At 39.7% G+C, this 15,355-nt stretch overlaps 1 protein-coding gene across 1 annotated transcript in view; it reads left to right on the plus strand.

Moving 5' to 3' along the window:
• Window positions 1–12,315: 12,315 nt before the first annotated feature.
• Window positions 12,316–15,355, plus strand: part of chrnd (cholinergic receptor, nicotinic, delta (muscle)) — a 40,633-nt gene continuing 37,593 nt past the window's right edge. Inside the window, exon 1 of the mRNA XM_067995184.1 lies at window positions 12,316–12,400. Coding sequence (XP_067851285.1) covers window positions 12,349–12,400 — 52 coding nt within the window. The 5' untranslated portion in view covers window positions 12,316–12,348. The remainder of the gene's footprint in view (window positions 12,401–15,355) is intronic.

A 15,355-nucleotide genomic window follows, 5' to 3' on the forward strand; every position in this document is an offset into this window, starting at 1 on the left:
AAACAACACTGCGCATAATAGGATACAAATTGGCAATAAGTGACAAAACCACCAGAAAGGCCAACAGGTTGGTGTGGGAAGTGGAAAATTTGCACTCTTCTACTGTAGAGGATGCCCTTTTAAGAATGGTTTAAGACGTGTCTTCGGAGTAGAGCAGACACAGTTCTGTATCTTACCCATGTTATACCATTTTAACGCTTAAGAATGACGCCAACTCAAATGGACAAAATCTTCCATTCCTCAGCATTAATTTGTTGGCCAACAACAACTATTAATATTTTTTAAATGTTCTCTGTGATTCATATAGATGTTGGCTGTCCATCCTGTTAAATGTGTCATTTGTTCAGGAATAGATATAACTCTTCCATTTGAGTCTGCAACAATGGGAATAATAGTTTTACGCCAATGTATTGACTGTAAAGAAGAAAAACGTCAGTAATTGTTCTCTCCCATCAGTAATTCTTTTCTCTTGCTGAAAACATTGTTCTCTCTGTTTAGGTTGTCTGAGTGTGAATGAATCACTGCTGAATGTAAGTTTATTGATGGATGAATATAAGTGGATTCTGGATATACCAACAGAGGAATTGTCAATGAGATTTCAAGAGGTATGTACCAATCGCCTTATTTTAATACAGTAAAAACTTTGTTGACAGGGCTACGATATGCATGGCTTGTGAACATATTTAAATTAAAATTTTAAACAAAATTTGAGGGAGATTTTCAAGTCACCTTTCTGATGGAAATAGGGTGGTGGCACCCTGAAAATGGAGGGGAATAATTTACTGTCCCGTTCCTGCCAACGGTGTGGCTGTCCCTGTCTTCCCCAGAGCCTACCGCTGGGTGGCTGGAGCGCCCACCTGAGTCAGGGGATAGGCTCTTTTAATATGCAAACTTAGGACCCTGGTTGCCGTTCTAGGACAGCACTGGGTCTAGAGAGTGCCATGCACACCACCCAATATCAGCTGGTGTTCCAGCTAACAAGGAGTCTAGTAGGTAAGTTTTCATTTATTTTTATGGGGCCAGGAGGAGCACCAGTGGAGAACCCTGGACCATTGTTGCACTGGGTCCCCCCTCCCGAGAATGGACCCTCCCTCCCAATGAAAGGCCCTGCAAAATGAAAATTTCTTCTCATATGTTAGAATACTGCCTGCTGCCTGCAAAACATGCCTTCAAATGGTGCTACATGGCAATATGTTGTGCATTGTGTTGCAAGTGAGTAACAATTGCCCTCACCTTCCATCCTGTCAGCTTTTGAATTCACCAGATCATCTTAGGCCATTTCCAACACTTACACCATGATCTCACTACCAAATTCATCTGCCCTTCCCTTCTCTGCTTTTCAGGGGTTGCATTCCCTCCCAGATACCTTTGTTCATTTTTCTATCACCGTGACTTCCGCCTGCTTTTCTTCTGGCACCTTCCCAAGCGATTGTAATTTTGTTACTGAGAAACAAATGTTTATATGTGTTATTGATTCATTTTCTGGTACATTAGCTTTGTCTGATGATGTTTCTACAACTCCAGTGTGGATTACAGACTAATTATTTGGTATTGATTAGAGTAGACAATAGTTATGGTTGGTTGCAGCTTGTTTTATATTAATAATCCATCAATTGCTAGATGCATTTTATGTTGAATGGTACTTTATTTTATATATTTCTGTTCTTGTCCAGGTGCTGGTGGACATGACTTCCAAAAACGAGAAAGGGCTGTTTAAGGCACGTGTAAAAGCTATGGTTGGAGGTCGGCCTGCCACCTTTAACAGTCTGGTCGGATTAGAGAATGACTCCTTTTACCGGAGCATGGCACGAGTTATTGCTCTGGCTCTGGATGCTTTAAAAACATAGTGCAGTACTGTGAATGGGAGTGTTTGCAGTCCCGTTCCTCTTGTTGTGATGGAGATGATAACACATTTGTTTGTGTTCCCAGTAAAAATGATTCAATCATTTAGGGAGAATTTATTAAATTGTTTGGCTTGGGGCATCTCCACAACTCTTACCAGTTGGGTAGCAAGGAAGGAATTAAAATTTATATAGCGCCTTTATAGTATGTCAAAACATCTCAAAGCATTTCACATAATGAATTAACTTTTGAAGTGCGGTGATTGTTATGTAGTCAAAAACCGCATACCAATTGGTTGCCCATTAAACTTATAAAATGTTTGTATTGTCCTTTGGAGCTGTTAGAAGTCCAGATTTGGAACCTCACCCAAGGAGGAAAATTATTTTTGTTCCGACCAAAATTTGAAGATTGGAATATTTTGGATATCTCATATTCGATTATTACTAAGTCAGTGGAAGTGTTAAATACTTAACAAAAAGCCATCAGATACCCATTAAAAGTATTTTGAGGAAACATATTGATACTGTACTGCTCTACCATCACAAGATGCATCTACAGTCATCTAATTTGTCAGGCACACTAGAGATATTTAGTGGAGCAAATTGATGGAAAGGAAGGAATTAATCTGGTATGAAGTACCACTTTCATTTTATTTCTTTTCCAGAACTAGTCTTTAGAGTTGTCAGTTGCACCAAAACAAGCAATTTTAAAATTCCTGTCTCCAGGAGGTGGGAAACTCAATTTCACCGTACAGTGTAAATTCATCATTGGTAAATTTTCCAGCATTTGTACCTGAATGTAAGAGACATTGGTGGGAAAAACACAGCTGCGGAATACTACAGGAAACTTGATTATCCAAGAAAAGTTTTTTTTGTAGTACATTTCCAAAAGATGACTCACTGTCACTCTGTAGAAGAACTATGATCTTCAACTAGAATTTCCACCTATTGACTACAAATGGCGGGAAAATCTACATTTTATTTTAAAATTGTAATATTTACTTCCTGTATAAGTTCTGGCATCATTGATACAATTCCCAAATATTTTGTAAATATCATGTAAAAAGGTGTATTTTTTGTAAGTTTTCTCAAACATAGCATGTTGTTGGGTTGATGAGGTTAATCATTAACAACCCAAAATGCATTTAAGCACAGCATAGTTACATTAGTGTTGGATTATGTAGTTTACTTGTGTTTCTCTCAGGCAGAATTCAGGTAGATCAATGATGAGTTAACAATAATCAGTTAACGTAGGTGGAATTAAAAATTAATCGGCCCGTGTGGAATGGTGAGTGAAAGTTTATTTCCCGCACTGCTTATCCTTTTACAACCAGCATAGGATCCCAATGTCCATATCTAAACAGCCTTCTACCTGAAGCAGGCAGATGTGCTGCTTGTCCATTTTCAGGCCCGCCTGAAAATTGCATTGTGGGGTGGGGGGGTGGGACTTCAGCCTGTCCCTGGATGCATCCAGGGACAGGCTGAGGTCCCATTCCACCCCGCCACCCCCACCCCACCACCCCACCGCCCCACAATTTTAATTGCCGGCCGCCCGTTTTGCAAATGAGAAACAAACTGTGGTCCCCATGGATTTCTGATGGCCATAGGTATCAAATCTCACTGCAAAGCAGACAGCAAGTTAGTCACTCAAAAGAACAAGTGACTTTGAGCTTTCTTGACAGAAAAATACAATCTATAAAAGAGGTACACACTATGTCAATTTTAAGCCACAAGAGAGCTCTGAATTCTGATTTGAAGGTTTTATCCAGATGCATTTTAACCAAGTAGCAGTATTACACTTGTATAGTTCGTTTTCCTTTTTATTCTTTTGTTAAGCTACTAAATTCACTGGTACTTTGAGAACTTTTGGAAATATAAATGCAATAGTCACCACAACTTGAAAAAGAGAGTTGCAGAATTTCTAAAAGCATTTTTGTTTTTTGTAAAAATAACCTGTATATATAAATGTACATACCTATGTGTATATATGATATTTTTTTCTCCTTGTAGTTCATGGATTGAAGTGCAAGATGAGATAATGCACTGCTGCTATGATTGTTTTCACAGCAATACTGTTTTATTTATTATTTGTACAATGTATTTCAGCACTTGTGCTGAAAAGCCATAATTACCGAAAATAAAGCTGTTAGTAAAGCAAATTTCTTTAGATTTGATAATTTTATTGACATTATCTTTCACCCAGATCAAACTTTATTTTTTCTTAAAATGGTGATTACCACTAATAATGACACTGACTTGCATTTATGTAGCAGCTGTGCCAAAGAAAAACATATCAAGGTGCTGCACAGAGGAGAAAATGAGCAGACACTGAGCCTTTTTTATCAGGGTAGGAAAAGTTACCGAAAGCTTGGTCCAAGAGATGGGATTTGAGAAGATTTCTAAAGCAGGGGAAAGAAGGAAGAGAGTTTTTCATAGAGAAAAGGAGTCGTGGATTAACATTACTCTTCAGGATGATCCTGGAGTAGTAGGAGCATTTGGCCATGAAGAGGGAGGTGCAGTAATGCTCGATGGTCACGCCGGATTTGGTGGTGGACAAGAATTGTCGTGCCTCAGAATTTAGGGTGTCGAGATGGAACCTCTACTGGAGGAATGATGAAGGTGGGAGACTAAAAGTGATTAGGTAAGAATAAACGTGTCAAAGGCAGAAATGAGGAAGCTGTTTAAAGGTGAACAGTGGCAGCACAAAACAATACTGTGCAGTTTATCTTATGCTAGAGAGAAAAACTATCAAATTTACCTCCTGAACATGGCATCACATTAAATTATATATATAAATGTTATGACCACACAGATTTGGAAAGATTTTCTTTCTGCTGGCAGCTGTTATGAGACTCTCCTGCAGGGAAATATAGGACATTGGATACAATGCAAAAATACTGGAAGCTCTTTCCTGTAGATTTAAAGAAATACCCTGATTATAGGATTCCTGTCATTGTACAACATGATTCAGCTATGAATGTATTTTACTTTTCCTAGTTCGGACTTTGTGCTGTTCCAGACAATCTTAGTTGTACTGAGATCCAATCAGGATCCACCTTATTTACCAACTAGTAAAAATCTTGTGGTCAGACACACAGAAGACTAATCTGTTTCTTGATTATGTTATTCCCTCTGTATAACCTCTGAGTAGTGGAGGGAGGGGCAAAATGTTGTTGGTGGAGAAGATCCTCATTTTAATCAAACAGGATCTGTCTATCCTGTATCTGCAATTTATAGCCACTGCATTCACACTGATAAAACTTAATCTATCTGTTCGATAGCTGAATAAAGTACACACATATTGGACAACAGTGCTGCTCAATGTACACCAATAATTTATATCCTATTTTTGTTTTTATCCATTGAATCATGGTGCACCACTGCAATAGAACTTAATAAAACTTGTTAAGTTATTTGAATGATTAAAGTGTCAGGCTAGACTGGGTTTCAAACCTGAACCCACTGAGTTAGGAATTACGCTACTATTAATTTCATCAATTCATCCTGCACTTCAATCTGCAGTCTGTACAGCTGTTCCTAGTTAAATCCTGGATCAAATTACAAAGTCTGAGCAAAAATCACCAAAAATAAACTAGCACCAAGCATAAGTTAAACACTGTCCAAATGAAAAACCTTAATATAAATCCTTTCTTAAATATGTGTTGTTCTTATATTGATTGTTTGATTGTAAGAGTTCATTATAAACCAAAATTGAATGGTAAAGGAATAGATAAGTCTTCAGCAGCTTACAATCTTTGTGCTTCTAACTAATGGTCCAGCCTGGTTCTGCCTAAATTAAACCTCATTATGTCGGAATTATTGTGTGTCTCAGTCCCAAGTCTCATGATTGGACATTCCAAGTTTTTGAGACTCAAACAATTAAGTCGAGATGATTAACTGGAATCATGAAGTTACAAAACCATAATTGGTGTCAAAAATATATGGATTTCACCTTTATGTTGGTCAAAAGTTTGATGTATGTGCTGATTTATTTTGTGTCCAGTTGTCCTACATCATCCAACCTGAATAATAATGAAGAAAATATTCTATCAACAGGTTGCATAAAGTGCAACAATGGTCAGAAACCATTAGAAACCTCTTAGCTTGCCAGAACTCAAGAAATTAATGTTGACACAATATTGTATAAAGCCTATCACTGTAACAGGTCACCACAGCAGGCAAGTCAGAATTATTTCATACAAGCAAAATGCTATTTTACATTTTGATTTTAACATATATGAAATATGACCCTTGCGGGCACGGAGATTGCCAATCATATGTAAAATAAAAGCGTCAGGAGTAAATTGTTTTGGGAATCTAGATTGACAGACACAGCAGATTCATATGTACATAAATAAATCACGAATGAGTAACTTGAATGTCAGTACTGAACTTGTGTAGGCATCTCACTTTCAAATGAAGTACTGATATCTGAACATAGTTTCCTTGTATAATTTCACTTCCGATTGAGGTTATGTGATACAGCGATGGTGCCACAGTGACAGGCAGTTCTAATTCCTGGGTGATAAATAGCACCTCTTCCAGTCAAAGAGTGAATATAAATGTTATATGTTAAACAAATTGCAAAATAACAGGATAAATATGCATGAAGAAGGTCATTTAGCCTACCTTAATTCATCCATCTAGAAAAACCTACTGTGCCCAATTCACAGAATCCAATAGTCACTTAAATCATGGGCGTTCAAGCTTCTGTCTTCATGGGCTGTATGGTTTCAACATAGAATTATACAGCACAGAATTTGGCCCATCTTGCCTGCGCTGGCTTTTTGAAAGAGCTACCCAATTAGTCCCACTCCCCTGCTCTTAGCCCTGCAAATTTTCCCTTTTCAAGTTTATATCCAATTCCCTTTTGAAAGTTACTATTGAATCTGCTTCCGCCACCCTTTCAGGCAGTGCATTCCAGATCATATTCACTGCGTAAAAAAATTCTCCTCATCTCCCCTCTCATACATTTACTAATTACCTTAGATCTGTGTCCTCTGGATACTGACTCGCCTGCCAGTGGAAACAGTTTCTCCTTATTTACTCTATCAAAACCTTTAATATGAATTTTAAATCCATGTTATCAGTAATTTGGATATATCAAGTGGCACATACTAATAGATCTTGGTGTTCTGAGTCAGGATTTATCCACCAATAAAGCAACATTATTATACAAAAGCCTTTTCCAAATCTCCAGATCCATGAAATTCAGACAGGACAAATTAGCAACTAAGAAATATAAACATAAATAGCACTGTGTTGGCTGGGTTTGAAGGCCAGGTTACCAGGTCTCTGGGCTGCATGTGGCAGTGGGGCCATAAGGTGTTTTAACTAGTTCCAAAGTGAAACTGGAGAACTTGGAGAATGGGCGTGTAATTGGCAAATGAATTTCAATATAAATAAGTGTGAGATGATGCATTTTGGTAGGGAGAATAAGGAGGCAGCATATTGCTTGGAGAATAGGAGTCTAAATGGGATATAGGAGCAAAGGGATCTAGGGGTCTAGATACACAAATCACTAAAAGTAGCGACACAGGTTAATAAGGTCATAAAAAGGCAAACCAAGCACTGGGGTTCACTTCTAGAGGAATGCTATTTGCCTCAACTACTCCTTGTGATAGCATGCTCCCCATTCTTATCACTGTTTGGGTAAAGAAGTTTCTTCTTTAAAGCAGAGAAGTTATGTTAAACTTGTATAGAACCTTGGTTAGACCACACTTGGAGTACTGTGCACAGTTCTGGTCTCCATATTATAAAAAGGATATAGAGGGTGCAAAAACGATTTACTAGGATGATACTGGAACTGAGAGGATATAATTATCGGGAAAGGCTGAACTAGAAAAAAGAAGGCTGAGGGGTGACCTGATAGAGGTCTTTAAGATAATGAAAGGGTTTGATAGGGTGGATGTAGAGAAAATGTTTCCACTTGTGGGAGAGTCAAAAACTAGAGGTCACAAATATAAGATAGTCACTCATAAATCCAATAGGGAATTCAGGAGAAACTTCTTTACCCAAACAGTGGTAAAAATGATGGAACGCGCTACCACAAGGAGTAGTTGAGGCAAATAGCATAGATGCATTTAAGGGGAAGCTAGATAAGCAGATGATGGAGAAAGGAATAGAAGGAGTGGGTATAGGGTTAGATGAAAAGGGGTGGGAGGAGGCGTGTACGGAGCATAGACCAGTTGGGCCTGTTTCTGTGCTGTAGACTTGATGTAACTCGATGAATGGCACAGTGAAGTTAAACACTGATAGTTCATCTCTGCCACCTGAGTTCAAATGCCTTCCAGAGTGATGGGATCTGCCGGCTATAAAGGTCCTATGTAAAATGAATTTGGGAAAACTTCACTACCATTAATACAGCACAGAACCACCCCTAATTTGTCACTAATTGGCAATGTCACCCAGACAAGCCTAAGAATTGGTAGCATCGGAAATGGAAAAAAATGCCACACTGATGTTGCTGAGAAATGTTGTTGGGGCAGAGTAGACCCCTAAAAGTCTGTCACTTTGCATTACAGGCTCTCCTTTGCATTACCTCCAGGGACTGACTGTTTCCCTTGTTGCTCAAGATAAAGAATCACTGGATTGGGGGTAATATTCTGGCATGGGTGGAGGATTGGTTATCTAACAGGAAGCAGAGAGTTGGGATAAATGGTTCATTCTTGGACTGGCAACCAGTAGCCAGTGGTGTTCCGCAGGGGTCGGTGCTGGGTCCCCAACTCTTTACAATCTATATTAACGATTTGGAGGAGGGGACCGAGTGTAACATATCAAAGTTTGCAGATGATATAAAGATGGGAGGGAAAGTGGAGAGTGAGGAGGACATAAAAAACCTACAGGGGGATATAGACAGGCTGGGTGAGTGGGCGGAGATTTGGCAGATGCAATACAATATTGGAAAATGTGAGGTTATGCACTTTGGCAGGAAAAATCAGAGGGCAAGTTATTATCTTAATGGCGAGAAACTGGAAAGTACTGCAGTACAAAGGGATCTGGGGGTCCTAGTGCAAGAAAATCAAAAAGTTAGTATGCAGGTGCAGCAGGTGATCAAGAAGGCCAACGGAATGTTGGCTTTTATTGCTAGGGGGATAGAATCACTCTTCTCACCCTTGAAACCCTTCTTAAAAAACATTATTTCAACTATACTTTCAGTCACCTGTCCTAATTCTCACACAGTGGCTTAGTGACCATTTCATTTTAAAAAATTTTCCCTCTGTAAAGCATCATGGGGTGATTTACTATGTTAAAGATGATTTGTCAAAGCAAATTGTTCTTCCTGTGTTGACAAATGGGAGTTAGCTCTATTGTATTAATTGAGAAGCAAGCAGTGATATCTCTGAGAAGGCCCATCACATAATGTCACTAGATTATGAAGAATCGGTGTTCTTTGCTGGGTGGGGGGAGGGGTGGAGGTGCTACACATAAATAAATCCAACTACAAGGTTGCCTTTGCCCAACTTTAATGTTCTATGTAAAACAGTTAGCACAGCACAGAACTCCAGCAAATTCTTCAGCCAATCTGCTTCACATTGCAACAGACAAAGATACATCAGTAATAAATTTACAGGGCTACGGGGATAGGGCAGGGGAGTGGAACTAGCTGGATTGCTCTTGCATAGAGCCGGCACGGACTCGATGGGCTGAATGGCCTCCTTCCGTGCTGTAACCTTTCTATGATTCTATGAGTCTATCATGCAGTTTCTAACTGTTGCTCACTTTCTCCAACTACAGATTGACTGGGATATGAGAATATGCAGCTCTGGTTACTGGAAAGTTCCTTTTTTTATCCAATGTAAATGTTACGTCTAGTCACAACCACATCTATCCGTCAAGCTAATTAATGTTACTGCCTGAATATTTAAATAGAGTGCAAATTACATTCAGAGTTGATCAAGCCTGTTATGGGGTTGTTTTCTACATTTAGCTGCTACACCTGGTATTTGGTGATAAATGGCTATGCCTGGATCCCTGTGGTTGCATTCCTGCCAGCAGCTGGTCACTCTGAAATCCAGACATGCAAAGAGAATCTCTGTCCCAGCCAGACAACACTGCTTTTAAACCCTATTGGTAGGATCACTCTGTGAGAGGGGCTGGAGGTAGTAGGATGTAATGCGTGCACTCTCTTGATCTCCAAGGGGCCAATTCTGGTTTTTGACTGGTGTGGCAGAGAATGACCCAACTTCCAATCCTACTGTTGTCTACCTTTCCCTCTTTGATGTATCTGAGGCCTCCAGTTTTAATTTTAAATGAGGTCAGAAGAAAGGTTCAACTAACCATGCATAAACCTGAGTTGGGAATTGAAATGGGAAGTCAGTTGTACACTATATGCAGTTTTTCCAGCATCCCTGAGACTTTTTGGGAAGGTTGTCCCTAAATTCTGGAAACCCTGCCGCCATTCATTGTGATTCCAATTGCAGACCCAATCATTGGCCTGTTTGGGGCCCACAGGATTGGGACAAACTCATGCAGTAGTTAGACAACAGTAGGATTGGGAGCCTGGTTTAAAACTAATGGAAGCCAGTTGAATGAAAGTTTCTCCTTTTCTATTTTTCCACACCTGTTGTAGAGGTCATAGCTGATCAGTATCAATTCCCCACATGGTGAGTCCCTGATTTCAATTCCCCACGTGGTGAGTTCCTGATTTCAATTCCTCACGTGGTGAGTCCCTGATTTCAATTCCCCACGTGGTGAGTTCCTGATCTCAATTCCCCACGTGGTGAGTCCCTGATCTCAATTCCCCACGTGGTGAGTTCCTGATCTCAATTCCCTACGTGGTGAGTCCCTGATCTCAATTCCCCACGTGGTGAGTCCCTGATCTCAATTCCCCACGTGGTGAGTCCCTGATCTCAATTCCCTACGTGGTGAGTTCCTGATCTCAATTCCCTACGTGGTGAGTTCCTGATCTCAATTCCCCATGTGGTGAGTTCCTGATCTCAATTCCCTACGTGGTGAGTCCCTGATCTCAATTCCCCACGTGGTGAGTTCCTGATCTCAATTCCCCACGTGGCGAGTTCCTGATCTCAATTCCCCACATGGTGAGTCCCTGATCTCAATTCCCCACGTGGTGAGTCCCTGATCTCAATTCCCCACGTCGTGAGTTCCTGATCTCAATTCCCCACGTGGTGAGTCCCTGATCTCAATTCCCCACGTGGTGAGTCCCTGATCTCAATTCCCCACGTGGTGAGTTCCTGATCTCAATTCCCCACGTGGTGAGTCCCTGATCTCAATTCCCCACGTGGTGAGTTCCTGATCTCAATTCCCCACGTGGTGAGTTCCTGATCTCAACCGTGCTGATCAGAAGGAGTCACACGAACAGCTGGCTAAACTGACCTGGGAGCAAGTCTCTGGCTTGACCAAGTCAACTGGAAAAGACATATGATGGTGGATTATCTACTTGTGCACTCCCAGCACACAACCTTGGGAAAAGCATGTGTGCAACCCATGATTTTCTGTCCATTAAAATGAATGTAGACAATTTTGGAGGTGCATGTGCAACCTTTTGACTCCTGAAAAAATACCCTATGATATGAGGGGATATAGAAAGGGTTATAAGAAAATTATGAAAAAAAAACTGTCTGGAGGAGGGATAAAGCTTCCTGATTTGCATAATTTGTGAATATTCTGTGGACTGCTTGCTGAATTCTAAAAAATAAGCTAAAAATAGAAACCATAGTACGATATTACTTGCTTGCAAAACTTTTACCAAAATCATTTTCTGGTGTGATTTTAATATTTACTGCATGAAATCAAGTTAGAAATTACAGCAGTGCTTAAGAATGCAAACTCACTATTCAAACAGGTCAGGAAAGGTCTACATCTGTTTGGTTTATGATAACACATGAAATCCTAGTGTCCTCAGGGGATGGGGAGGGGAGATGCTGGCGAGGGTTTCTCATCTTACCTCAAAATCCTATTGCTTATAGTCTGATGTGATTGACAACGGCATGTTCATAAAACAGTACAGATCTAAACTTTAAAAAAATACAGAAGCACGGTTTAATGAGGATTATGATTTTAGTGACAGGGTTTTGAAGAGTAAAATGCAAGCAAATCTTTTTTCTACATTTACTTATTTTTTACATTTTGTGTGGAATATTGCATTTCTTTATCATTTTTACAACTGACTTTGATACCCTCAGGAAATCACGAAGGTTATGAAATTTAGAGGATACCCTGAAATTAACAGGTAGGTTTTCCAGTGCCATGAGAAGGTAGGTCTGTTCCGTAAAGCATTAAGTGAATGAAAGCAATTTTTAAAAATGTAATCAGAGATGGCCTTCAGGTGGAATATGAATCACAACAGATTCCCCACCCACGTTGTGAGATTCCGGACCCTTCACATGGAAGTGACTTTATTCTATATCTATCTGGGCCAGCAGCTGTTTCTGTCAGTTTCAATCCTGGGTCAAGTTTCAGATTCTCTGTGTCCTTCAAACAAAAGCTGTTAAAAACTACCAAACGCACTCAGCAGCCATTAAATTCAGAATCGCTCTCTTTCTAAATGTGGAACATTCACGCTGTTTGCCTGCTCATCGCCTGCCTGTTTTATACAGGTAAGTTAAGTTTTATTATTACAGAAGAAAGTTTTTGTTCAGTTTTTCAGTGATAAAGGAAATCTCTTTTGAATTGGCAGCATTTACTGATCTGGTCCCAGACAGGACTGTTGATTTGAATGTGTTTAAATAAAAAATATTCTTTTAATCTCAAGAGAACTGAATTTCCTTTGTAGTGTTCAAAACTAGAAAGTTATCTATTAACTAACATGCATTGAAACTTAGTCAGATGTAAGTAACGTTAACTTTAGTATTTTTTAAAAGTGGGACTTATGATATTTACAGAACCGCGCATTATACAAAACCTGAGTGGAGTTGTTCTCTGATTAATCTAAGACTTACAACTGTTTTCTATTTTAGTTTGGGTGCAGACATACTCCTGCAGCTCTCAGAGAGCTAGCTGTTATAGAACTACTAGCCTCCATGTTCAATCATCACTGTTCAACAACCAACATCAGAAACCCAATTCAGCATTTACCTAATACTTTTTAGTGTAGATCCCAATATCCTGAAATGAGCATTGTTGAGGAACAGTCATAAAGGGAACTGTATGTAGCAGTTACTTTTTAGCATTTTTTATACATTAGTTCACGGTGACAAGAATCAGCTTTGCATTAAACGTTGTTTTCTTATTAAACAATCATTAACATTTTTCATCTGTGATCACATAAAACAAATTAATACAAGGAGAACTTAAACAAAAACTTTAATAATAGACAGTAATGAACTTAAAACTCAAGTCACAGCAGCAAGAATAAAGTGCAGAACAGAGCATTGGGCCAAGGAAAGAACTAAATACAATCAACGTAGTACAATTAAGTAGATGTTAGTCCCAACTCTTTTTGAGACCAATGCAGCAGAAAAAAGGCCTTATGGCATTGAAGTTGGGTATATCAAAGGGACCCAGAAATCACTGCCCTCTAGAGAATGGTGCGGCAGAAAGAGCTGATACGTAGCGAATGTAGTAGGAATATCAAAAGGATCCAGAACTCACTGCTGTATAGGCCAGGGAGTGACAACAGGCCAGGGAGTGACAACAGGCCAGGGGTGACAACAGGCCGGGGCTGACAACAGGCGGGGGCTGAAAACAGGCCGGGGGTGATAAAAGGCTGGGGGTGACAACAGGCCGGGGGTGACAGTTAGGCATTAAATCAATGTAAGATTGTTGAAACTCTTTTGGTTTATCTAGGTTGTCTTTCAAATATGTAAATAATAAACAACACAAAAATCCTAGCTAAATCGTACAATATTATAAGGGTGGTAACAGTATTGCTGAAACTCCTAAATCTACCTTCTATGAGAAAAGGGCTTGCATTTATATTGTGCCTGATAGTGTCTCAGAAATATTCCAAAGTTTTACACGTATAATGAATTGCTTTGAAGTTCAGTGACTGTTGTTAAAGAGGATACAGCTAATAGCACCAGAACTCTAAATTCTGGAAGTAAGTTCTGAAAAAAGGAATCATGGGAGGAGAAAAACGGAAAGTAGAGATCACAATATTATCTCCATCAGAAGTTGTACCAATGATGCCATGAGGTCCATAAACAACTTGCTCAATCTGAGGCTCAAATAAACAACATTTAAAAAAATTATTGAAATCCAAACTCAGCTAGGGGCTATTAGCGAAAGAATCAGCTGACAAAATTACATAGTTGGAAGTCTAACAATCTACCAGGGCAGATTTTAAAAAAGCCCCACAGTTACTCAACACCAGATCCTTACAGGAGAAATGGGCAACTGTTCTGGATTCTAATCAGAAAAGTTAATCAGCACACTGAGAATCTCTCTAGTTACACAACTATGGCCTCTCAAACCAGTGCAAAACAAAGGAAAGAGGAAGTAATTTCTAGAAATAAATAATGAAAAACAATGCATAATCCATTTTAAAATGAACTAAATATTCACAAAAAGATGTTACACTTTGGGAATAAGAACTTCAAAAATGGTGTCAAAACTGATTAGGTAAATGCCAATGGATCTCCCATGGTGCTACTCACAGTAAGTCAGATGATAATGCATTTTATAAGATAGGCATGTTATACCATGTAATTCACAATATATTATCCTGCTGTTAAGGTGGAACTGTGTCAAACTTTAAACCAAAGTAACTTTAAGTAAACAGGTCTCAGGTCAATCAAAGTTTAGTCGTTTAGTGAAGGGGCTGTTCCGGGTAAGGTCAATCAGAGTTTAATTGCAGTTCAGCCTGAAAATCAGAAACCAACGTGAAATGTCCGACTGTCTTTTTCTTTCTTTAAGTGTAATTACCTAGGTTATTTTTTTAAGTCACAGGCTATAGACGTTCTGACTCCTGTGTTGATAAGGCATTTCTGTTGGTGGGGGAGTTTCTCTATACATTTGTAGCGGGGGGCTGGTGTGTGTCAGCTTCACCTCTGACTTCTGAGCGGTTCGAATCGCTCCCACTCCCTGGGTTCTAGACCTTGGACTTATTTGGGGGTTGTGACAAAGTGCAGCAGACAACTGGTTTTGGTGCAAGAAAAAAAACTGGGTTTATTGAAGTCACAAATGAACTTATAACATTAGGATAACACTGAGATTATACAGACATACAAAGTACACTTAGTTAAGAATGGGGAACACCCTTGTCCGACCCCCAAAACCTAACTAAATTGAACTAGGAGAGGTCAGGGATCATGCTCACCAACCAGGGTTCCTTGACAGTTCGAAATCCAGCCAGGTAAGCCGGTTGCAGTTTTGAGGTACGCTCTTTGTGTCCTCTGGGCCCTGCCGTCCCCACGTGGTCCTGGTCTGTGGAATCTGCAAAGGTTCTTCAGTTGGATAGAATCTGTTGGTGCGGTAAGGCGCAGTTGTGGGTGGGCGATCTTCGTGGAGGGCTGCAGTTGCGCCATGTTGCTGCTCCAAAACTGCTGTTTAAAACCTGTTCCAAAACCAACTTAAAACCTGCTCCAAAACTGCTGCTCCAAAACAGTTGTAAA

The sequence above is a fragment of the Heptranchias perlo genome, chromosome 13 (assembly GCF_035084215.1).
Source record: "Heptranchias perlo isolate sHepPer1 chromosome 13, sHepPer1.hap1, whole genome shotgun sequence".
Taxonomy (NCBI): domain Eukaryota; kingdom Metazoa; phylum Chordata; class Chondrichthyes; order Hexanchiformes; family Hexanchidae; genus Heptranchias; species Heptranchias perlo.